Here is a 22196-nt window from a genome sequence, read left to right on the forward strand (position 1 = left end):
AAAATCGGAGACTTGCATTTTTCCGACAAAACGGTAAAATTGTGTTTTTCTTACCAATACAATAAAATCACGATTTTGGCGGAAAAATTATGGAATTGCGTTTTCCCGCCAAAACCGTAAAATTAGAGAATTGCGTTTTTCCGTGAAAACCGTAAAATTAGAGAATTGCGTTTTTCCGTCAAAATTATAAAATCGGAGAATTGTATTTTTCCCGTCAAAACCGTAATCGAAAATTTGCGTATTCCAAAAAATTGTGGAATACTATTTTTCCTTCAAAACCGTAAATAATTTAATAAGAAATAATTTATTAAAATTTAAAATTTTCATAAAAATAGAAACTTATAATGTAAAATATATAATTTGAAAATTATTTAGTTGTAATTGTAATTAAAATTATAAAAATATGATTAAAATGAAGACATGTCTATTGACTCAATTCATGCCCATGGGCAGCCCATTGTTCATACGGTCAAGCCCATATTGTCCATGGACAAAACTGGTAATATGCCCAATTAGACCATTTTTTTTTAGTCCGGAATATAGGCCGCCCATATGCATTTGGACTGGGCAAGCCCATGGACGTCCTGCCCAATTGACAGCTCTATGTATAACACGCATTGCCAAAATTTCTACATGTATGTGTGTATATAGATTTAGCTCATAAATGTAAATTATGGAACCAAACCGTAAGACGAATTTGGGACAATGTGTTTTTGCATTTTGGGTAAGAAAATCAACACTTGCTGAGAAGTATCAGAGCTTAAATGTTAGGAGAAGAAAATTATATTGTGATAGTTGAAGATGTGATGTCATTAAAACATGACTTATTAAAAGAAAAAGTAAGAGAACGTTATTAAATAAATTTAAAACCGTTGGGTATAACGTGGACCCCAAGTTGATGAAGCATGTTACTGGATTTTCCATGGAATCCAACGATCTGGTGATTATCCTTGTGAAGCAAGAAGTTTGATGTTGTACCAAATCCAAAGTATGGAGATTTTTGTAAGTTGGTCTCGAACCTAAGCATGGTTATACCTCCAGATGTATCATCATAAGTACCCTCCACTGATATGATATGTTCAAACGGATCCAACAAGAACTGCAAAACAAGAAAAAAAAAATACATCGAGAATGATAATAAGTTGACCAAGTACGATAGAAATCTAGAACTTTAAATTATGGAAATTGAATCAGTGACCTCTAGGAGATCAGATGAAAGGGTCTTGTTGCCATGATCATCTCCGATGACAACACGAGCGTTTTTGTAGTACAAAAACTTGACAAAGCCTACAACGTTTTTGCCTAGTCCAATGTAGATCTTTCTAACACTGTTGAAAGTACCACCATCATCCCAAGAAGCTCCTCCATCACCACCTTGTGCTTCTAGTCTTTTCACATCAGGAGTAGGAGGAATCGGGCGATAATATGCTCCAAGAGCTTTAATATTATAACCAGGACCAATATATCCATGGAACCCAACAAGAGCGCTACCATTCTTCTCCAGCACAAATTTTCTACCAGGAGACGATGATCCAAATGTTGGAGAGGTTCTCCCTTTTGATGTTTTGAATGTCAGTGAGAGAATCCACGTAATGTCAAAATTAGTCGGAGTTGCTAAGGTCCCCTCCACAGACGTGATAAACTCATTTGGATAGTCAAGCACAAACTGCAATCAGAAAACAACTTCGTATAAGCGCCTAAAGAACCAATATATAGTATCAATGAAATTTTACGTTACTAGATTTAAAGAATCATGACCTCCTTCTCATTTGTAACATCACGCCGGTACGGAGTCTTTTCCACTTTTCCGCCATTATCGTACTCAAACCTGACACTATCTATATCACTTATACTATCGACATACACCTTTTTTACGCCGTCATAATTACAACCATCATCCCAAGGCAGTCCTTTACGATCACCTTGGCATTCCAGTTTATTAGGAGTGGTCGTACTGAAATATGCTCCAAGAGAGTTTAGGCTTTTGTCGGCATATCCATGAAACCCAATGATCTTATTTCCATTGGATGCAAGTAAAAACTTCCTGCCCTTTTTATACCCCATCATAACAGGATTGTTGAGGTTAGTTTGGAAATGAAGCCCTTGAATGGTTTCAGAAGCATCATCGTAGTAACCTTCAACATATACTAGATATTCGTTCTTTGACTGGTTAATCTCCATCTAAAAATTTGATTAAACGTTTACTACAAGATTTAATAATATACTCAAATAAATGAACCTATAGTTATAATTAATAGCTACATACCTTCTGTAAAAAACCATCACCACCAGAGTGACCATGGACTAATCCAGTTTCTAGTTTTCCATTCTTGATATAGTCAACTTTGATGTACAGTATGCCTTCAAAACCACCTAGTACCTCGATCTTTGATACATTTTCATGGTCAAATCCATCGTCCCACTTCTTGCTTCCCTTACTACCTTTCACTTCCAATCTCGTAGGAGCAATGGAAATGAAGTAAGCTCCAAGAGATAATATATGTACATAATTAGATCCATGAAATCCAATGATCTTCTTTCCTTGGACGGCTAGCGTAAACATAGTACACTCATAACTATACCCCATCAGTTCAGAAGTCCTGAAGTTAGTTTTGAATTGAATTGCTTGCATACCGTAGGACTTTTTGTCGTAGTAAGCGTCAACAGATTCAAGATATTCACCTCGTAGATGGTTAATCTCAAACTGCATAATTAGTGAAAATACAAATACCACAAAGTCAGCATTATATATCAACTTCACCTCAATATAAAATGAGTTAAGGAATATGTTGATTTTCTAGACGATGAACGAGAATTGCTAATTATAGACTTTAAAAGAACTTAGAGTAAACTTTTACTACTTACATTTTACCGTTAAAGGATAATTTTCCCTTTTAAAAATGAATTAAAAAGCAAATAGAAAATTAAAAAAAAAAAAACTAAATTAATCGGCAGCCTTATCAGATCTACATCAAAATAACATTGACTTTTCTTTTGACGGATATTGCCAATATAATATCAAAATGTTTATGTGATTTGGCCTTGTAGACGCATAGGTAGCCGCCGATTTTTAGAATACCGTATATGTTCCAGAACATACCGTTTGTGTGAAACCAGAGTCAAAGTAACCATGGATTGATCCATCTTTGGGTTTTCCATTCTTCACATAGTTGAAATAAATGGATCTTATTCCTTCACGACCACCTCGTACGTATATCTTTGTTACATCATCATGTTCAGATCCATCATCCCACTCCCGCTGATTACGTTCATCTGACTTGATTCCTTTCGCTCCCAACTTTTGGATCATCTTGAACTGATGTTATCAATATTCAGCTGGATATGAAGTGGTTCTTGTGTTTCCTAGTACAATAATCTGCATCAATATCCACATGTGTTCCTTAATTAAATTGGGAATATTAAAAAAACAAAACATATTGTCAAGCGAAGAACCAACACAATATTTAAGATCACCAATTGCAGAAACGGAACTACTGTAAGAGGATATCTAAAACTATGCTCATTACGTTCACATAAATAATAGATTTCGATAAGATCTTATTTAAGGTTAAAACATTGGTGCGAATAAGAAGTAAGCATGCTTATGAGGGAAAGAGAAAAGAGCTGACCTCTGAAGATGAACAGACTGCTATGCTGATCAGTAAGTTTAGCGATGGACTTGGCTTTTTTCATATATACAAGTTTTGGCCATTTTTCTAAAATGTATATTTATATTGTTATATATGAGGCTGCTGGTTGCAAGATTAAATATTAAATTTGTGAAAATATAAACTAGTTGTGAAATAATTATTCAAAGACTACCTAAAGTACGTCTTCCACAAACAAACGATTATTTTAAAACGACCTTGCATGATTGCATCTCATCGACAGCGTAGATTTTGTTTTTTATGATATGACAAACCTACTCGTAAAACTTGTAGGTGGACTTCAGTTTCGAGCATTTATTGTTTGGCATTATTTTTAGAAACATAAAACCAACTTCAACGTGACATGTGATCAAATGTGCTCTTGGTCATCGAATCTCAATCCAACATGTGTGTTTTGTCAAGTTCCATTTGAGACAAGGGATCATTTGTTTTTCAGCTGCACATTCTCGGCTCAAATCTGGGAACATCTTGCCAAGCGAATTCTCATGCAAGATTTTACTTTGGATTACTCTGCTTTGCTAAGTATTGTCTCCACTTCTCAGTTCTCGAAGACGCATCAATTCATTTTACGCTACGTATATTTAAAGCGACAGTCCATTCAATTTGGACGGAAAGAAATCGAAGAAGACATGGTGAGCTTCCCATCTCTGCATCGGTAATAATTCAAGTGATTGACCGGACAGTTCGGAATCGGCTTCTATATATATCTTCAAATGGGTTCAACCTCCATGAGAGATGGACTGCAACTCTGGTTTGCAACCAAACCGTAAAGCTTCAGCATTGGTCATTCATTCAAAAAAAGAAAAAAAAAATCTGCACGTCCAATCCTACTGGTTAACCAGTGTTACAGATATTTATCGGGTTTGAGTTTACTGTTAATATCCGACAATTTAAAAAGCGCAAAAATCCACAAAAATTTGGCACTAACTTGTGATCTGGTAAACTGGTCGGGTATTCGTTTAAAAATATATATATTTGATTTTGGACAAAAAGATAGAGTTTTAGTGTATTCACTGTTCATTATTGAATTATTTCAAAACTTTTTTAAGTTCTTCGTATTCACTATCCTACTATCTTAGTATTTTTTTACCGTGTTTTAGTTAGATTTATAAATTTTAATCACTTTCTTATTATTGTTAGACTTTATATTTTGTTAAACATGATCTGATTATTTTTATTATTAATAAAACTCAAACATATCTTTTCTCGCGATTTCATGAAGAAAAATATTTTAAATTTGTTTATACAATATTTCTCAAACAATAAATCAAACTCAAAATGATGAATATTATAAATTGTTGTTGTTATTTTAGAAAAATAAATTTTAATGAAAAAACCCTCAAGTTTAGACTTATCCATTTTAAAACTCTCAACTTATTTTTAAATAGAAAAACCCAGTGGTCAGTGTTTTCACACTCGGTCCGACCGGTTGAACCGTGACCCAAACATTTTTCTGATTTAGGTTTAGTGCTAAAACCCGACAAGTTCAAAATCAAAAAAACCCACAAAAACTCACTATTAACCTATGATCCGGTGAACCGGTCGGGTGTGGGTTTTAAAATATTCTCTTTATTTTGGAATATAATATGAGATTTTAGACTTTATTCAATCATTTTTAGAAATCTTTTCAGTTCGTAAACTCATTTTATGGTTTACATTTTGACGAAGACTTTACAATGCCGCCTTAAAAATGAAACGAATGGTGAGTGAGACACCCGATATTAGTTGTGTAAATTCACGATGTTTTACTAGTTTATTTCCGTCATTGGTGATCTACTACTATATTTGTTATGGTATTAGACGTTTAGTTGGATTTAAAAAATTTAATCACTTTATTATTATTGTTTGATTATATATATATATATTATTTATTTTTTTTATTATTATTTTTTGGTATAAATGATTTTATATTTTATTAAACATAATCTGATTTTATATTTTATAAACATGATTATTTTTATTTTTTAATTTATAAGAACTCTAAAATCTTATTAATATTAAATTTATTAAATAAATTTTAATTAATTGACTTATGGTCCAACCTGGTTAACCCGATGACCCAATAATCGAGAAGGTAGTCGGGTTCACTGTCCGGGTCGGGTTTAATCTTGGACCATCAATCATCTTTAAAAAAACAATTGTCAGAAGATTGAATATTTGGTAAACAAAGTATATAGAGTTCAGAAGATATAAACAATTAAATTGACACAAATATTTGTAAAATATTTAATTTTTAGAAAGAAATAATTGTGATAAGGAAAATACAAATAAATATGGAGAAAAGACACTTTGTAAGAAGACATAACTGCAAAGATATTTTAATTAAAAAAATTAAAATATTTAACGAATAGTAACGATGAAAAATGCAATTATAAACGAGGAAAACGATAGGGAAAACTCTCTGATTCACATTAGGGCAAACATGCCTCATATATATATATCCATACATGAGACCGTCACATGAAACCCAACTTAAGCCCATCTATAGATACGTAAGCCCATATTCTATATCCAAACTAAGCATGTGCATTTGCTTGAAGTCTAATCTTGAACACTTTAATCATCTTTGAAACTCAGTGTGTCCTCCCACACTACTTCAAAACCTTAATAGCCATGATATGAGCCAATCACCTCGTGTCAAGTATATATGCAAGTTTAATTCATCCATAAAACATAGAATATATGCTTTGAGATAAAATCCTATTTAGCAAGGATCTAGGCACTTAGATTCTTTCCAAAACATATCAACATCTCTGCTACACCAATTTTTTTGTGAGTTAATCTCAGTGACCTACGAATGAGTGAAAACTCTACTTCACAAGATATTCAATAGCGATAAGATCGTACAAGATACAAACTCGAACATTCACATTACTTAACATCAATAGGAAAAGAAAAAAAATATGACCAAAAAAAGAAAACCAATTGGAACCTAAGCTAAACCGAGTATCTATGGTCATAAGACACTATCACTAATTACAGGATTCCACTAAATTACTCGTATGCGAACTACGCATGTGCATTTAATTTGCTTGCAGCCTAATCTTGAACATTTTAATCTTCTTTTTAACTCAAGAGTGTTGTTCTCCCACACTACTTTAAAACCTTAATAACCGTGTACACGTCGGTAATTAGTCAAGTAAAACACTCCAATATCCAATAATTAAAAAGAGCAAATTTAGGGAACAAACATGCGCACAAACTTTCAAACATCAACCATGATTAGAGTGCACATGTACACCATAGACATTTTTCCTTGTTAATTTACTAAATTACCATAAACACTTTTTTCTCTCTTTTATTATTCCTTTTCCACCCATACCCACTTTTTAACTTTCCATTTTTAAATCATTCCTCGTGAAAATAGTAAAACTCCTTTATGCAATAAAGTTTTCTTGAATTTTACAACGTACAAAAAAAAAAAAACCGCGTGGCATTTTATGTGGTTATGATGTGAGAATAATTTGTGAAAACGAAACTCAAGTCAATGAATAAAAAGACGAAACAATGCTATGATAAGAAAAGAAACAACACTCGAAAAAGTTCTTCTTTTTCTTCCGCACATGTCTGACTCTCTCATAAGCGTAAATCGCTCTGTCAAATATCTCTGACCAGAGAGACAGAGTTGCCTCCACGTTTCTTCAGACAAGACTCACGCTCTTCCCTTTCACCACATTCCCTTCTCCATTTCTCAATCTCACTTACCTTCTCGATTCTTGCTCCAATTTCGAATCTTCCGAGTGAAAAAAGCTTCAAAGTTTGGAACTTTCTAGTGTTTATTAATCTGGGTCTGCTCTGAGTTTCGTGTGTAGCTGCATATGAGCTTAAAGCTCGAGTTTTTCCATCTGGGTTTGGAATTCTAGGGCTAGTGATTGGAGATTTTGGGAATTTAGGTTGATTTTAGTAGGTTTGACTTCAGGTTGCGTAATTTAGGTTGATTTTGATCCGATTTGTGGAATTAGGGTTTGTTTGTTCACAAAGCTTCAATTTTTGGAGTTTAAATGGATCGATAACGACTGTGTTAGAAGAAAGTTTGCTGCTTCAGATTCGTATTCGATATAGAAATGAGTTTGGTTCCTCCTTTACCGATTTTATCACCACCGTCGTCAAATTCTTCAACAACTGCACCTCCTCCGTTACAGACTCAGCCCACCACTCCATCTGCTCCACCTCCGGTTACACCACCTCCTTCTCCGCCGCAATCTCCGCCGCCGGTTGTATCATCATCACCACCACCACCGGTTGTTTCGTCACCTCCACCGTCTTCTTCTCCACCACCGTCACCTCCTGTCATCACTTCACCTCCTCCCACCGTTGCTTCTTCCCCTCCACCTCCTGTGGTGATTGCTTCCCCTCCTCCCTCAACTCCGGCGACAACACCACCAGCTCCTCCGCAAACTGTCTCACCTCCACCGCCTCCTGATGCTTCTCCATCACCTCCCGCACCAACAACAACAAATCCTCCTCCTAAACCTTCTCCTTCACCGCCGGGAGAAACACCTTCACCACCGGGAGAAACACCTTCACCGCCTAAACCTTCTCCGTCAACTCCAACTCCAACAACAACCACATCTCCTCCTCCTCCTCCAGCTACCTCTGCTTCTCCTCCGTCTTCAAATCCTACTGATCCTTCTACGTTAGCTCCTCCTCCAACTCCATTACCTGTTGTTCCCAGAGAGAAACCAATTGCTAAACCAACTGGACCAGCTTCAAACAATGGAAACAACACTTTGCCGTCTAGTTCACCAGGTAAAAGCGAAGTTGGTACTGGAGGTATTGTAGCTATCGGAGTGATTGTGGGATTGGTTTTTCTTAGCCTTTTTGTGATGGGTGTGTGGTTCACTCGGAAACGAAAGCGAAAGGACCCTGGAACCTTTGTTGGATACACAATGCCTCCTTCCGCTTATTCATCTCCTCAAGGCTCAGGTAATATAACATAGAAGAATACATCTCAGGTTCTGTAAAGGCATTTTGTAGTTGGATAATCTAAGATCCTTTTGCATTTAGGGTGCGGTTAGAAACCCTAGTTGGTTTGTTCATTAACGGTTCGAGAACTGTTGAAAGAACTGTGTACTGAGTAGTATGGTTAGTTTTAGTAACTTAATGAGCATGGAACACTCACTAAGTTTTGGATAATGTGTATTGTTAATGTCTTGATCAATCTGCATTTGGTTCTGCCAGTGTGGTTTCTGTGTCTTCTCTTTACAGTATATATTGAGTGTTGTGAGTAGTATGATTAGTTTCAGAAGCTTAAGAAGCATGACACTCTCGCTGAGTTTTGACTGCTTGATTTTGCTTAATGTCTTGATCAATCTGATCATCCCCTTTTAATGTAGTTAGCTTCTGACTATGTGTTTCTCTGTGTTGTCGGTACAATGCTGTGGTTATACTTTCAGTCTAGGATATGAGACCAAATATGTAACTAGAGAAGCAGCTATTTTTGATACGTGCGACAAATAAAAAAGGAAAAGAATAATCTTTTAGTTCTGATCAAATGTATAGATTGTCTCCGTGGTAATCATCAATGCATGAACCAACACATTCTTACTTGTTTGTTTACCCAGTATTGAGTTGTTTATTAACAGAAAACTCGTGTTGACAGATGTAGTGCTCTTCAACTCGCGTTCTTCAGCTCCTCCTAAAATGAGAAGCCATTCTGGTAGCGATTACATGTATGCGTCATCTGATTCAGGCATGGTTAGCAACCAAAGATCATGGTTTTCATATGATGAGTTATCTCAAGTTACCAGTGGGTTCTCCGAGAAGAATCTTCTCGGTGAAGGAGGGTTTGGCTGTGTATACAAAGGCGTTCTTTCTGACGGAAGGGAAGTGGCAGTTAAACAGTTAAAGATTGGTGGAAGCCAAGGGGAGAGAGAGTTCAAAGCAGAAGTTGAAATCATTTCTCGGGTTCATCACCGCCATTTGGTTACACTAGTTGGTTATTGCATCTCAGAGCAACATAGGTTGCTTGTATATGATTATGTACCTAACAACACTCTCCATTATCATCTCCATGGTACCAAATGCCTCATCTTCTTAAACCATAAACTTATCCTTTTATAACTACATAAACTTCAATGCATGTGTATGCGCAGCTCCAGGAAGACCAGTTATGACTTGGGAAACTCGGGTAAGGGTCGCTGCTGGTGCAGCTCGTGGAATCGCCTACTTACATGAAGACTGTAAGTTACTGATGCTTTTTTGTTTTTCCATGATATTTAGTTTTCATAATTTTGTTACCTTCTAATGCTCTGCTTTTTTTTTTTGCGTTGGCAGGTCATCCCCGCATTATTCACCGTGACATAAAATCTTCCAACATACTTCTTGATAACAGCTTTGAAGCCTTGGTAACATCATATGAGCTTTATTCTAGTCATTAAACGGTCTTTCTTTCACAACGCTGACCTCTTAAGCAAGTTTTTTGTCACAGGTTGCGGATTTTGGACTTGCAAAAATTGCACAAGAACTGGATTTAAACACACACGTCTCAACGCGCGTAATGGGAACCTTTGGGTGTGTGTGTATGCACTATTTATTAGAACGTTCTTTGTGTGAAAATCAACTACTCACAGAAGAACTAACCGATATTAACTGTCAAATTCTCTTAGGTACATGGCTCCTGAATATGCAACAAGTGGAAAGCTGTCTGAAAAAGCAGATGTTTATTCGTATGGGGTAATACTGTTGGAGCTTATAACTGGCCGTAAACCCGTAGATACGTCTCAACCACTTGGTGATGAGAGCCTTGTTGAATGGGTAAGTGCAGCTCTAGTTTTACCATATTTCTTGAACTTCCATGATTCAACAAGTGTCTTCTAACCCCCTTTGGTTACATAACTTTTATTAGGCAAGACCCTTGCTGGGTCAAGCAATCGAGAACGAAGAATTCGACGAGCTAGTAGATCCGAGGCTAGGGAAAAACTTCATCCCAGGAGAGATGTTCAGAATGGTAGAAGCTGCGGCTGCATGTGTCCGCCACTCAGCTGCAAAAAGACCAAAGATGAGTCAAGTGGTGAGAGCTTTGGACACACTTGAAGAAGCAACGGACATAACCAACGGAATGAGACCAGGACAGAGCCAAGTGTTTGACTCGAGACAACAATCTGCTCAGATAAGGATGTTTCAAAGAATGGCTTTTGGGAGTCAAGATTATAGTTCTGACTTCTTTGATCGCTCACAGTCACATAGTAGCTGGGGCAGTCGTGACCAGTCCAGATTTGTACCTTAGTAGTTTTTATTGCCTTTGCTTCTTTCTTCTTTCCCTTTAAACATGTCCTCGATCTTGTATATTCTTTTGCATGATATAATGTATTTTTGAAATATACATACATACACACATAAAATTTGGTAGTCTTTTGAAGAAAAAGAATAACAGATGTATTTGATAGATAGTGGTCCTTGCTTTATCTAATGATTGCTGAACCGGGTTAACAAATTGAGTCTTGGTTTCTCTTGTTTACTTGCTTAATCGTTTCTTTGTACTGAGTTCTTAATCGGATTTGTGAGCTGTGAGTTGCGAATCAAAGCTTAGTGAGGTCTATCGAAGATAGGATTTACAACATCTCTTCTTCGTAATCGCCCTTAAATCCTGTTTGCTTTCTGGCAATGAGCTAGCTTAACCCTGATTGCGACAGGCTTAATACAGTCATGTTGGATCTCCTATTCGTTCTGCTACCAGGAAGAGAAAGAAAGACTGATTGCGACAGCTCAACCGGATGAGACATCTCTTATTTACAAATGAAGTAGAAGAACCCAGATTCCAAATGAACAAATTCAAACTTGAAAAAGTAAATAGTTACACAATAAACAACATTTTCTTGTTTCTTGCTTTCCAAGAGGACAAGTTTTGTCTAGTAGACAAAATTAAGTAAACAAACCTCATTGAGATATTTAGATCAAACAGATCATCAACTCTGGATTTGCCGTGAGTTTCAAAAAGCCACTCCAAAATAACAATGATGTATCTTGATTGAAGCATATACTGATCAAGTTGATTTTCAGCTCAATCTTCAAAAACAATTGAAGAATGAAAGTGAAATCGAGCTATCTAAATTCATTTATGAAATGAAGTAAAAAAGAGAGTTTCACATACAAAACAAAACATCTAATGCTAAAGTCTCTCGATATAATCCAAGTCCTAAGCGAATACGAGTGGGCATGTGCTTGAAGCTCGGGGAGAAAGTCTCAACACCTTGATCATCTCAAGTTTTGGAACAACAGTATCAACCAAGAATGTTGCCTTCTTTAAGTGACAAGCGTTTTTCAAAATGTAAACAGCAATATCTCTATCTCGTGGCCTAAGTATAGTGACCATTTGAAAATTTGTAGGCTCGACAACAAGCATCAAGGAACATAAGTCAGTTGATTCCACTTCCAGCAAACAATACCATATACGCTTATCATCCCCATGATTCTAAGACCAATCAGAATAATAAGACTAAAAGTAATAAGAAATAGGAGTACCAAAATATATATATATATATATATATATATCCGAGAAAGAAAAACAAAATAAGAATAATCGAAGATGAACAAGCAAAACAAGCTACTCTCGCTCTAGTTTTAGCTATAGATGCATTGCACATAGCAGTGTCAATGAACAAAAAATACTCACGCCCTAGCCATTCATTGAGTACATAGTTTTTGTCTATGTTAAAAACATACGGGAATCAAAGGAAAATAAATATTTGGTATACAAACGAAAACATCTAATAATGATTCAAGTCTCTCAATGTGATCCAAGTCTGCAGCGAATACTTAGTTGGCATGTGCTTGAAGCTCTGGAAGAGTGTCAACTCCTTTCTGATCCAAGTCCGCAGCGAATACTTAGTTGGCATGTGCTTGAAGCTCTGGGAGAAAGTGTCAGCTCCTTAAGGTTTGGAACAAGATGTTCGGGTTCATCAGCCAGGATTGTTGCCGTCTTTAAGTGACAAGCGTTCTTCAAGATGTAAACAACAAAATCTAGATCTTGCTGTTTTCCAAAGTAATGTGACAAGTTGAATATTTGTAGACTCTCCAGCAAGCATTCGGGTACAGAAATCGGTTGATTCCAACAATCCACACCAGTAGAAAGAGTCACATGACCCTAAGACCAAGCAGAAGAATAAGATTAAAACCAAACAGAGTAACAAGAAATAGTTTATGAATGAAACATACTTGCACTTTAAAGATATTCAATACTCGCAAGTTAGGAGAATCCTTGAGCAACTGGCCAAGGATTTTCGACTTTTCTGGCATGCAAACACATAGGTTCAGATGTTCGAGCTGGTTGAAAACAAAGCCATCATCATACGAATCCTGTCCACAAAATATTAAAATCAATAACAAAGGATTCCATAATTGAGATTGACAAGTTTCAGTTGATAAATGGAAACTAGTTACCTCTGAACATATGGTTAAGACGCTTGACAGATGTGATTGATCCAATAAGACTCTTGAGATCATCTAATTGAACATCGACATACGCTTCCCTCAGCTTAGGCATTTTCTTAAGTAAACAGTAGTGTTCCTCTTCATGCACGTCTTCAAGTTTCAAATACTTTAAAGGAGTATCTATCACATACCCATCAAAAACCTCACAATTTTCTATAAAGAGAGTTAAACTCTGCAGAGATGGGACGATAATAGTGAACTCTTTAACATCTTGATGCACAGAACATATCACCGATAGATCATCAAGAACAGGACAAATAGATAGAATGTCCTGAAGAGATTTTCCTTCTACAAATGTCACACTGTCAAGTTGCAAAGTTTTCAGAGAGGGAAAAGAAACAGTAGAGGGAACATCAATGAGAACCACGTTGTCGAGTTTCAAGGTGACGTACATGGAAATATGTTTTCATCCCAACATTCATAAGAAATTTCCAGCACACGTACATGGCGAGAAACTGCAATTTCAATCCACCGTTCGATATATTCAGGTTCAATATGTGTGTTATACTGATAAAGATAAAAATTGAGTCGCAAGCTTTCTAAGACCGGAGCTCTGTGTAGTGGCAGCTTCTTGTCAATAAAATCCACAAGTCCAACCTCCTCCTCCTTATCATATTGACAAGTGTTGAGAAAAGCCAGAAGATCAGTCTTTGGAGAACCGAAATCGAGTCTAGGCAACCACATCCAAAGAAACTCCCAACGCTTAGACAAAATGGAAGTGGATACAGCAACTTTTGTCGGAACAAACGATAAAATCTTCACCAGCACATCATCTGGCAATCCATTGAATATGTCCATATCTTACAGGTTTTTTATTTTTTTTGTCAAACTCTTACAGATTCTAAGTTACTGTAAAACACTAGAAAAAAACACCATCAAATGATTTTTTTTCAGGCCAAGCAAACGAATTAGTAACAAGAGAAAACACAGAACACAAGCATGACAAAACCCTACAGAGAGCTGTAATGTTGAAATCTGAAACAGGACAAAACCCTGGAAAAAATTAAACCTGTGAATTCCAGTTGGAAGCTCGATTCTGCTAGGAATCCTGAGAAAGCCTAAAGAACTGCGAAAGCGTTTGGTTACAATATATAAGAAAGAAATGTGGAAGATATCAGAATAAGAATCGTCTTCGTCTCCATAAAAGCGGAGCTTCGAAAATGACAAAACTTCGTCGGTACTCACAGATCATTGAACCGTTCGTCTTCTTTGCATTTAATTGGGTTAACGAATGGTTTTCAACCTTTAATGGGCCTAGGCGTGGGCCAGGTTTCTTTTTTTTTTTTACATTCCGTATTTCTTTTCTCTCGATGTAGAGGTGTATAGTACAGTAAAACTTTTATAAATTAATACTAAATAAATTAATAATCTCTATAAATTAATAAATTTTTTTGGTTCCGAGTTAGGATCAGTATAAAAAGTGACAAAAATCGATAAATTAATAAGATAATATTTATTTTGAAAATCCTATATAAACATATGCTCTCATTAATATCATAAATTAATAATTATATAAAAATATCAAATATATATATGTATATGTTATAATTATATACAATAACTTTAATGAAATATAATTTTAGTATTGTTTTCTTTTGCTTAAACTCACATTAGTTATTTTTAATTTAATTTTAATAATTTTTACTATATCAAAAATTGTTCGTATTGTTTTCAAAACATAATAATTGTTTTTATTTGTATTTAGTTTTAAAAATATATTTCAAATAATGAATGGAAGCTTATATTTTCATAAAAGGTTTTTAAAAAACTTACCAAATTAGGAAAATCTCTTTATAAAATTAATATTTATTAATTTATCGATAAATTAATACTTCTATAAATTAATAGAATTTTGCGGTCCCAACATTATTAATTTATAGAGGTTTTACTGTAATGTAATTGTTTTGTTTTTTAAAACTGAAGTCTTTTTATTTTATATTTTCTTCAAAAAAAAATTTATTTCACTTGACATTTTGCAATATTTATAAATCAAAGTCATACAACATGAACTAAATCAGACTGATACCATCGTTGTAATTGCTCTTAATAGCTAACAATCCATGAAGTGGATTCAGAAAAGCGGACATCAAACAAATGATTTGCTTTGAGTTTTCTTCTTCAAATTTGATGAATAAGCTTAGAGGGACTGGTTCGGAAAGCAGTAAGAGCACCCTTAATGGTGTATCTTAGGTATATCTTAACAAAATCTTAGGATTAAAAGTGATTAAGTTAAATCAAACCAACAATCTTAAGCTAAGAAATGTATCTAACTTAAGATATTTTTGCTTAGCTAAGATGTGTCTATGTGTTACTTCCTAATTGGTTTAAGGAATAAACAATAGGAAAAGCAAAAAATATATGCAAAATTGATCTTTTATCATTAAGATACAATTGAATCTTAACCATTAGAGGTCATTTTTGTTAAGATACTTAACTTTTAGTCTTAACTTTCAGAAAGCAAAATTTTATTTTTAATAATGCTAAGATTAAAAGTTAAGAACTAATTGGTTCTTAACCATCGAGGATGCTCTAAGATTCTGTTTTGTTGTGGTCATCTATTGTTATATAAGACTAGTTCCTGTGTTGCAAAACTAGGTAGAGAGGGTTTACGACACTTAGTTATATAATAAACACACCCGGAAACTAGAATTTTTTTTTTCTTTAAAACAAAAAAGTAGAATTCGACTATACAAATGAAATCATCATATGATTCAAGTCTCAACATGATCCAAGTCCTCAGGGAATACTAGTTGGCATGTTGTTGAAGCTCACGGACAAAGTGTCAATTCCTTGATCATGTGAAGTTTTGTAACTAAATTTTCCTTTGTATCAGCCAAAAATGTTGTCGTCTAAGTGACAAGCATTTTTCAAGATATTAAACGCAGTACCTCTAGCTTGTGGTCTCCCAAACTATTGTAACCATTTAAACATATGTAGACTCGACAACAAGCATTCAGGAACAGAAGTTGGTTGATTATTCCACCAAACCATACCATTATGGTTATCATCCTTATTATACTAATTAAGACCAAGCAGAAGAATTAGATTAAAACCATACCAGGCATCAGAAAAGAAAAAAAAAATTCAACAAAACATACTTACATTACAGAGATCTCCAACACTCATAAGAAAAAACATCAATTACAAAAAAAAAAAAAAACAATCAGATTGATTAATTAGAGAAAATCACATTGTTTTGTTCTTTTTCTGTTTATTTTTTTCTTTTCTAAATTGACTTTTTTTAAATTGAGGTTTTTCTAAATTGACGATTTTTACATCCTATGTAATTTACACTATCTCATTGTTTGTTTTTGTTTACAAATAACTAAAAAAATAAACTTGTTTTCTGAAGAGATCGGATAGTGGAGCTTAAAGTTGGTAGACAAATCTCATTGTGATAAGAGTTTTCATTAGCGAGTCTGGAATGACAATGCAATACTCTTATAATGAAGATTGATCGAAGCATAACTAAAGTTAATTTCAGCTCAAACGGAAAAAATCTAGTGTTTGAGCTTTTCGATTTATATTTACAGAACCAAAATTTGTTCTGAAACTAAATGAAATTTTCACATTGCTCAGGTCTAGAGTATCAGAAAACATTCACAAACCATTGTTCACTAGTTTCTTACATCTGCATCTTTAGCATAGGATATTACAATTTATATTTCGATTTTGCAACCTTGTGCTTACTACTAACAAGTAACACCCATATAAACTTGTTAAATGAAATGTTTCAATTTTGACATACATTTTAATTTCCGTGAATGTATGAGACTGTAAACACATGTATTATATTATTTAGCTTTTATTTTTTATTTTGAAAGATTGTAAAATTGTATTCAAAAAAATTAACTGTTTTACATTAGATGCTTCATAGTGACGTATGCGTCAATAATAAGGTCTAATAAAAACTACATTTTTGTCGTGAAAAAGTTATCAGACATGGAAGAGAAGCCAGCCGAGCAGAGCACATTGTCCAAGAACAAGACATTCATTGAGTAACATACATAGTTTTATCAATGTCAAACCCACACGGGAATAGATGCTTCAAGTCTCTTTCAGTATGATTAAAAGTCCTCACCGAATACGAGTTGGCATGTGCTTGAAGCTCGGGGAGAAAGTCTTAACTCCTTGATCATCTTAAGTCTTCGAACATCATTTATTCTTTTATCAGTCAAGAATGTTGCAGTCTTTAAGTGACAAGCGTTTTTCAAGATGTAAACTGCAATATCTCTATCTTGTGGTCTCCCAAAATATGCTGACCAGTTCAATATCTTTAGACTCGACAACAAGCACTCAAGAACAGAACTCGGTTGATTCCAGCAAACAATATCATTACGCTCATCATCTATGAGACCAAGCAGAAGAATTAGATTAAAAACCATATTAGGTACCAGAAAAACAAAACATTTTTTTTTTTTATTATCAAAACTTACTTTCATTTCAAAGATGTCTAATACTTGTAGGTTAGGAGAACCTTTGAGCAATTGGCCCAAAAGATTCGACGAATCAAATGGGCACATACATAGTTTCAGATGTTCAAGATGGTTGAAAATAAAACCATCACCATACAAATAATCCTGCCCACAATATTGAAATCATTAACTACGGATTCTAGCTATAAATGATATTGAAGTCTCTTAATTGATAAATGAAAACTAACTTACCTCTAAACAACATATTGTGAGATGCTTGACTGATGTGATTGATCCAATAAGAGTCTTGAGATGATTAGAGGATTCAACATCGACATATGCTTCCCTCAGCTTAGGCATATTAGTCCATGAGTAGTGTTCTGGATCATTCCAGTCCTCAAGTTTCAAATACTTTAATGAAGGAGTATCTATCTTATACCTATTCAAATTCGAATTACCAAATAAAAATAGTGACAAACTTTGCAAAGACGGGATGATTACAGTGAACTCTCTTAAATTGTCATTACAACAAAATCGTAGAGATAGATCTTCAAGAACAGGACAACCAGATATAAGCTGTTGAAGATATTTTCCATCTATGAAATACGACTCAGCTTCAAGTTGCAAAGTGATTTTAGTCTTGGAATGATAATCGATTTGCAGTTCACGTACATAGTGAGAAACTGCGATTTCAATCCACCTTTTGATATATTCAGGTTTAATGTGTGGATTAGAATTTATGTGGATACACAATCTTTCTATGACGGGAGCTCTATGTATTGGCAACTTCTTGTTGATAAAATCCACAATTCCAGGCCTTGAGTCCCACGGAGAAACGAACTCGAGATTAGGCAACCACATCCATAGAAACTCCCATCGTTTAGACAAAACGCAAGTGGATACAGCAACATATGTTGGGACAAACGATAGTATCTTCACCAGCAAGTCATCAGGCAATCCATTGATGTTGTCCATATCTTACAAATTCAAGTTTCTCTTACTGAATCTTATGGTTGCTTTTTCTCTTTTTTGTTTTGTTTCTCTTACTGACAAAAGAAACAAAACAAAAAAGGAGAAAAAACAACCATAAGATTCATAGTAAACGAAGTAGTAATAAAAGGAAACACAGCCACTGACATAGGAACAGAACAAAACTCTAGAAGAAAAACATGTAAAGCCCAATGTAAACTTGATTTCCTTCTCTGCACACACATAAACCCTAATGATCGAAACCTTTAGTGGGCTGGGCTTCATATGGAACTCCTTTTTCATTTTTGTTTTCTAAATTGACGTTTTTTATTTTATTTTTACATCTTTTTCATTTAAATTACGTTACACTTTTCTATTGGTCGTTACCTCGTTGGTGTTTAGTAGAAGTAAAAATTAACAAAAGCGAATTACATATTGTTTTTTTGTATAGCTTTCCATTGATATTTCTCTCAATGCATTGCTCGAGTATCGTCAAGCTTTGCACTATCAGGGACTTCATTGACCAGACAAGCTACGAGAGCCAAGGTAAATGAAAACATCATATGATTCAGTTCAAGTACTCAACAAATACGAGTTGGCATATGACTGAAGTTCGTAGAGAAAGTGCCAACTCCTTGATCATCTGAAGGTTTGGAACATCATGTTCATCTGTATCAGCCAAGATTGTTGCTGTCTTTAAGTGACAAGCGTTTTTCAGGATATAAACCGCAATATCTCTATCTTGTTGTCTCCCAAAGTATCGTGACCACAATAATGTTTGTAGACTCGACAACAAGCATTCAGGAACAAAATTCGGTTGATTCCAGGAAACCATACCATTACGCTCATCTGTTCCATGATCCTATAACCAAGAAGAAGAATAAGATTAAAACCATACTTACTTCATCAGACAAACACGAAAGAGTTTATATGGCAGAAACTTACTTTCACAACAGAGATGTCTAATATTCGTAAGTTAGGAGAATCTTTGAGTAACTGGCCAAGGAGATTCGACGACTCCTCTTTGCACACACATAGGTTCAGATGTTTAAGCTGGTTGAAAACATAACCATCATCAAACCCATCCTGCACACAATACCAAAATTATTAACAGAGAGTTCTATAAATGAGATTGGACAACGTGCAGTTGTTAAATGGAAGAATTACCCCCGAACATATTGTAAGATATCTGAGGATACAACATCGACATATGCTTCCCTCAGGTTAGGCATGTTCATTAAATACATAGTTTTGGAATTCTTGTTTGTAACTAAATTATTTCATGGAAGATTCATTCGATTTTCTTTGTTACCAAACCCGTAAACGAAAAAATACCTATCAAACCCCACAATTGAAATATTTTATATTAAAATTTGGAACAATCTGACTTAGCTGGACAAACACGAGATAGCTGGAAAATTAGAATTATGTTCTACACATGAAAACATCATATAATTCAATTTCAAGTCCTCAACAAATACGAGCTGGCAATGCTTGAAGCAACTCCTTGATCATCCGACGTTGTGTAACAAAACGTTCACATCTATCAGCCAAGATTGTTGTCTTCTTTAAGTGACGAGCGTTTTTCAGAATATAAACCGCAATATCTCTATCTTCTGGTCTCCCAAGGTACTGTGGCCACTTGAAAATTTGTAGACTCGACAACAAGCATTCAGGAACAGAACTTGGTTGATTCCAACCATCCAAACTAATACCCACATCATCCACATGATCCTAAGACCAGGCAGAAAAATAAGATTAAAACCATATTGGGCATCAGACAAACAAAAAATAGTTTATATCGAAGAAACTTACTTCCATTACAGAGATTTCTAATATTCGTAAGTTAGGAGAATCCTTGAGTAACTGGCCAAGGAGACTCGGCGAATCCCCTCTACACACACATAGGGTCAGATGTTCAAGCTGGTTGAAAACAAAACCATCACCATACCCATCCTGGCCACAATACCAAAATTATTAACAAAGAGTTCTATAATTTAGATTGACAACCTGCAGTTGATAGAAATGGAACCTTTGAACATATTGTAAGATGCTTGACAGATGTGATTGATTCAATGACACTCTTGGGAAGAAAGCATTTTGCATCAACATATGCTTCCCTCAGCTTAGGCATATTCTTAATCAAAGATAAGTGATCACAAGAATTCCAATCCTCAAGTTTCAAATATTCCAAAGAAGGAGTATCTATCCAATACCCATCTAACAACCATTCATCAGGTATATAGAGTGATAAACTCAGCAAAGACGGGACAACAATAGTTAACTCTTTTGTATTTTCATAGTCATCACAATACACCGATAGATCTTCAAGAACAGGACAAATAGATAGAAGCTCCTGAAGAGATTTTCCTTCTACAAATGACACATTGTCAAGTAGCAAAGTTTTCAGAGAAGGGAGACAAACCATAGAGGGAATATCCCTGAGAGTCACGCTTCTTAGTTTCAAGGTCACGAGCGATTTGCAGGCAAAAAAGCTACTCAGGAATATGTTTTCATTCTCCGAAAAATGATCAATATCAAGATCATGTACATGGCGTGAAACTGCAATTTCAATCCATCGTCTGATATCTTCAGGTTTAATATCAGGGCTATTAGAATGAAAACGCAAGCTTTCTATGACGGGAGCTCTATGTAATGGCAGATTCTTGTGGATAAAGTCCCTAAGTCCAACGTCACCGGGCTTTCTACACCACCGAGAAGTGTAGTCGAGATTAGGCAACCACATCCAAAGAAACTCCCATCGCTTAGACAAAATGCTAGTGGATACAGCAATATCCGTTGGAACATACGATAAAATCTTCACCAGCAAATCATCAGGCAATCCATTGATTTTGTCCATATCTTACCAGATTCAAGTTACTGTTACAGATACCCGAATCTTGTCTTCCCCTGAAAATGAAGAGAATCAAAAGAAAACAACACCATAAGGATTCTTCTTAATCTTAGAGTCGAATGTTGGACACACAGGAACGGATCAAACCCCTAGAAACTACCAGTGAGAAAACAGAATCAAAAGATTAATAAGAACCCTAGAAATTAGCACTACATAGCATTTCCTTACAGTGTACAAGAGGAAGTAGGAGATCAGAAGATATCGGAATCGCAGCGAATCGTATCCATCGAAGTCCCCAAATGACAAAGCTTCGAGTTCATCGTCGTTACTTCATAATTGTGTTTAGAATTCGATCATAGTTGAATTTGAATTTGGGTTCATAATTGAATTTGAATTTGGGTTCATAAAATCACAAATCGTTTTTTTGGAAGATGGTGAAGCAAAACAGTAGTGGAAGGAAGAAGGAATACAGGAGGAAGAACCAAGCCACGTGTTTCTATGTTAAAAAAATAAATAAATAAAATTCATTATTTATTTTCAAATCTGGTTTTACTTGGTTATAATTGGGGAAAAATGTTGTTTTATACGCGAACTTTCAAAAAGTGTTCATTTTATACGTGAACTCACGTCGGCCAAAATAAACATGAAAAATACGTTGATCAGCTATTTTAACAGAAACAAAATGTTGACCTGGCCAAAATCCCGAGACGTTAACTCGCATTAACAGACCCAATTAACCCCGTTAACAGCACGTTAGTGAACTCTGTTAAAGCCGAACGATGTCGTTTTGTTCTAAACAAACAAAACAAAATCCCCAAATCGAAAACTCAAACCCTAAGTCTTCATCTTCCCCAAATC

The 22196-nt window shown here is 35.1% G+C and overlaps 6 protein-coding genes across 10 annotated transcripts; 1 reads left to right on the forward strand and 5 right to left on the reverse strand.

Annotated features, from left to right (window-relative positions):
* Nucleotides 1-669: 669 nt before the first annotated feature.
* Nucleotides 670-3740, reverse strand: AT5G38550 (Mannose-binding lectin superfamily protein). 2 transcript variants are annotated; one of them, NM_123216.6, is made up of 6 exons: nucleotides 3630-3740; nucleotides 3101-3376; nucleotides 2267-2704; nucleotides 1759-2181; nucleotides 1199-1666; nucleotides 670-1099 (listed from the first exon to the last, which is right to left on the reverse strand). In NM_123216.6, exons 2-6 carry the CDS (start codon nucleotides 3308-3310, stop codon nucleotides 854-856), a joined length of 1785 nt encoding a protein of 594 aa, NP_198671.1. In that variant the 5' UTR covers nucleotides 3311-3376; nucleotides 3630-3740; the 3' UTR covers nucleotides 670-853. The 2 variants fall into 2 exon arrangements, with proteins under 2 accessions (NP_198671.1, NP_001330838.1); NM_001344256.1 differs by having other exon boundaries at nucleotides 670-1666.
* Nucleotides 3741-7137: 3397 nt separating this feature from the next.
* PERK8 (Protein kinase superfamily protein) lies at nucleotides 7138-11185 on the forward strand. The gene is made up of 7 exons (NM_123217.3): nucleotides 7138-8594; nucleotides 9271-9684; nucleotides 9764-9850; nucleotides 9945-10015; nucleotides 10099-10181; nucleotides 10277-10424; nucleotides 10516-11185. The coding sequence occupies exons 1-7, from the start codon at nucleotides 7733-7735 to the stop codon at nucleotides 10894-10896; spliced, it is 2046 nt and encodes a 681-aa protein (NP_198672.1). The 5' UTR covers nucleotides 7138-7732; the 3' UTR covers nucleotides 10897-11185.
* A 1013-nt stretch (nucleotides 11186-12198) lies between these two features.
* Nucleotides 12199-14186, reverse strand: AT5G38565 (F-box/FBD-like domains containing protein). Its single transcript, NM_148060.3, has 5 exons — nucleotides 13647-14186; nucleotides 13465-13555; nucleotides 13050-13388; nucleotides 12825-12898; nucleotides 12199-12753 (listed from the first exon to the last, which is right to left on the reverse strand). The coding sequence occupies exons 1-5, from the start codon at nucleotides 13896-13898 to the stop codon at nucleotides 12460-12462; spliced, it is 1050 nt and encodes a 349-aa protein (NP_680365.2). The 5' UTR covers nucleotides 13899-14186; the 3' UTR covers nucleotides 12199-12459.
* A 2981-nt stretch (nucleotides 14187-17167) lies between these two features.
* AT5G38570 (F-box/RNI-like superfamily protein) lies at nucleotides 17168-18490 on the reverse strand (the record flags this gene model as incomplete). Its single annotated transcript, NM_123218.2, has 3 exons — nucleotides 17168-17440; nucleotides 17537-17680; nucleotides 17768-18490. The coding sequence occupies 3 exons, from the start codon at nucleotides 18488-18490 to the stop codon at nucleotides 17168-17170; spliced, it is 1140 nt and encodes a 379-aa protein (NP_198673.2).
* A 562-nt stretch (nucleotides 18491-19052) lies between these two features.
* AT5G38580 (FBD-like domain family protein) lies at nucleotides 19053-19731 on the reverse strand (the record flags this gene model as incomplete). Its single annotated transcript, NM_123219.1, has 3 exons — nucleotides 19053-19346; nucleotides 19430-19570; nucleotides 19660-19731. 3 exons carry the CDS (start codon nucleotides 19729-19731, stop codon nucleotides 19053-19055), a joined length of 507 nt encoding a protein of 168 aa, NP_198674.1.
* Nucleotides 19732-19798: 67 nt separating this feature from the next.
* On the reverse strand, nucleotides 19799-21817 carry AT5G38590 (F-box/RNI-like/FBD-like domains-containing protein). 4 transcript variants are annotated; one of them, NM_203132.2, is made up of 4 exons: nucleotides 21567-21817; nucleotides 20517-21394; nucleotides 20300-20440; nucleotides 19799-20218 (listed from the first exon to the last, which is right to left on the reverse strand). In NM_203132.2, exons 2-4 carry the CDS (start codon nucleotides 21342-21344, stop codon nucleotides 19955-19957), a joined length of 1233 nt encoding a protein of 410 aa, NP_974861.1. In that variant the 5' UTR covers nucleotides 21345-21394; nucleotides 21567-21817; the 3' UTR covers nucleotides 19799-19954. The 4 variants fall into 4 exon arrangements, with proteins under 4 accessions (NP_974861.1, NP_198675.2, NP_001331043.1 ...); NM_001344257.1 differs by having other exon boundaries at nucleotides 19802-20218; nucleotides 20910-21394; nucleotides 21567-21811; NM_001344258.1 differs by having other exon boundaries at nucleotides 19822-20218; nucleotides 20300-21189; nucleotides 21295-21394; nucleotides 21567-21778.
* Between the last annotated feature and the right edge of the window lie 379 nt (nucleotides 21818-22196).

Source organism: Arabidopsis thaliana, chromosome 5 (genome assembly GCF_000001735.4).
Source record: "Arabidopsis thaliana chromosome 5, partial sequence".
Classification (NCBI taxonomy): Eukaryota; Viridiplantae; Streptophyta; class Magnoliopsida; order Brassicales; family Brassicaceae; genus Arabidopsis; species Arabidopsis thaliana.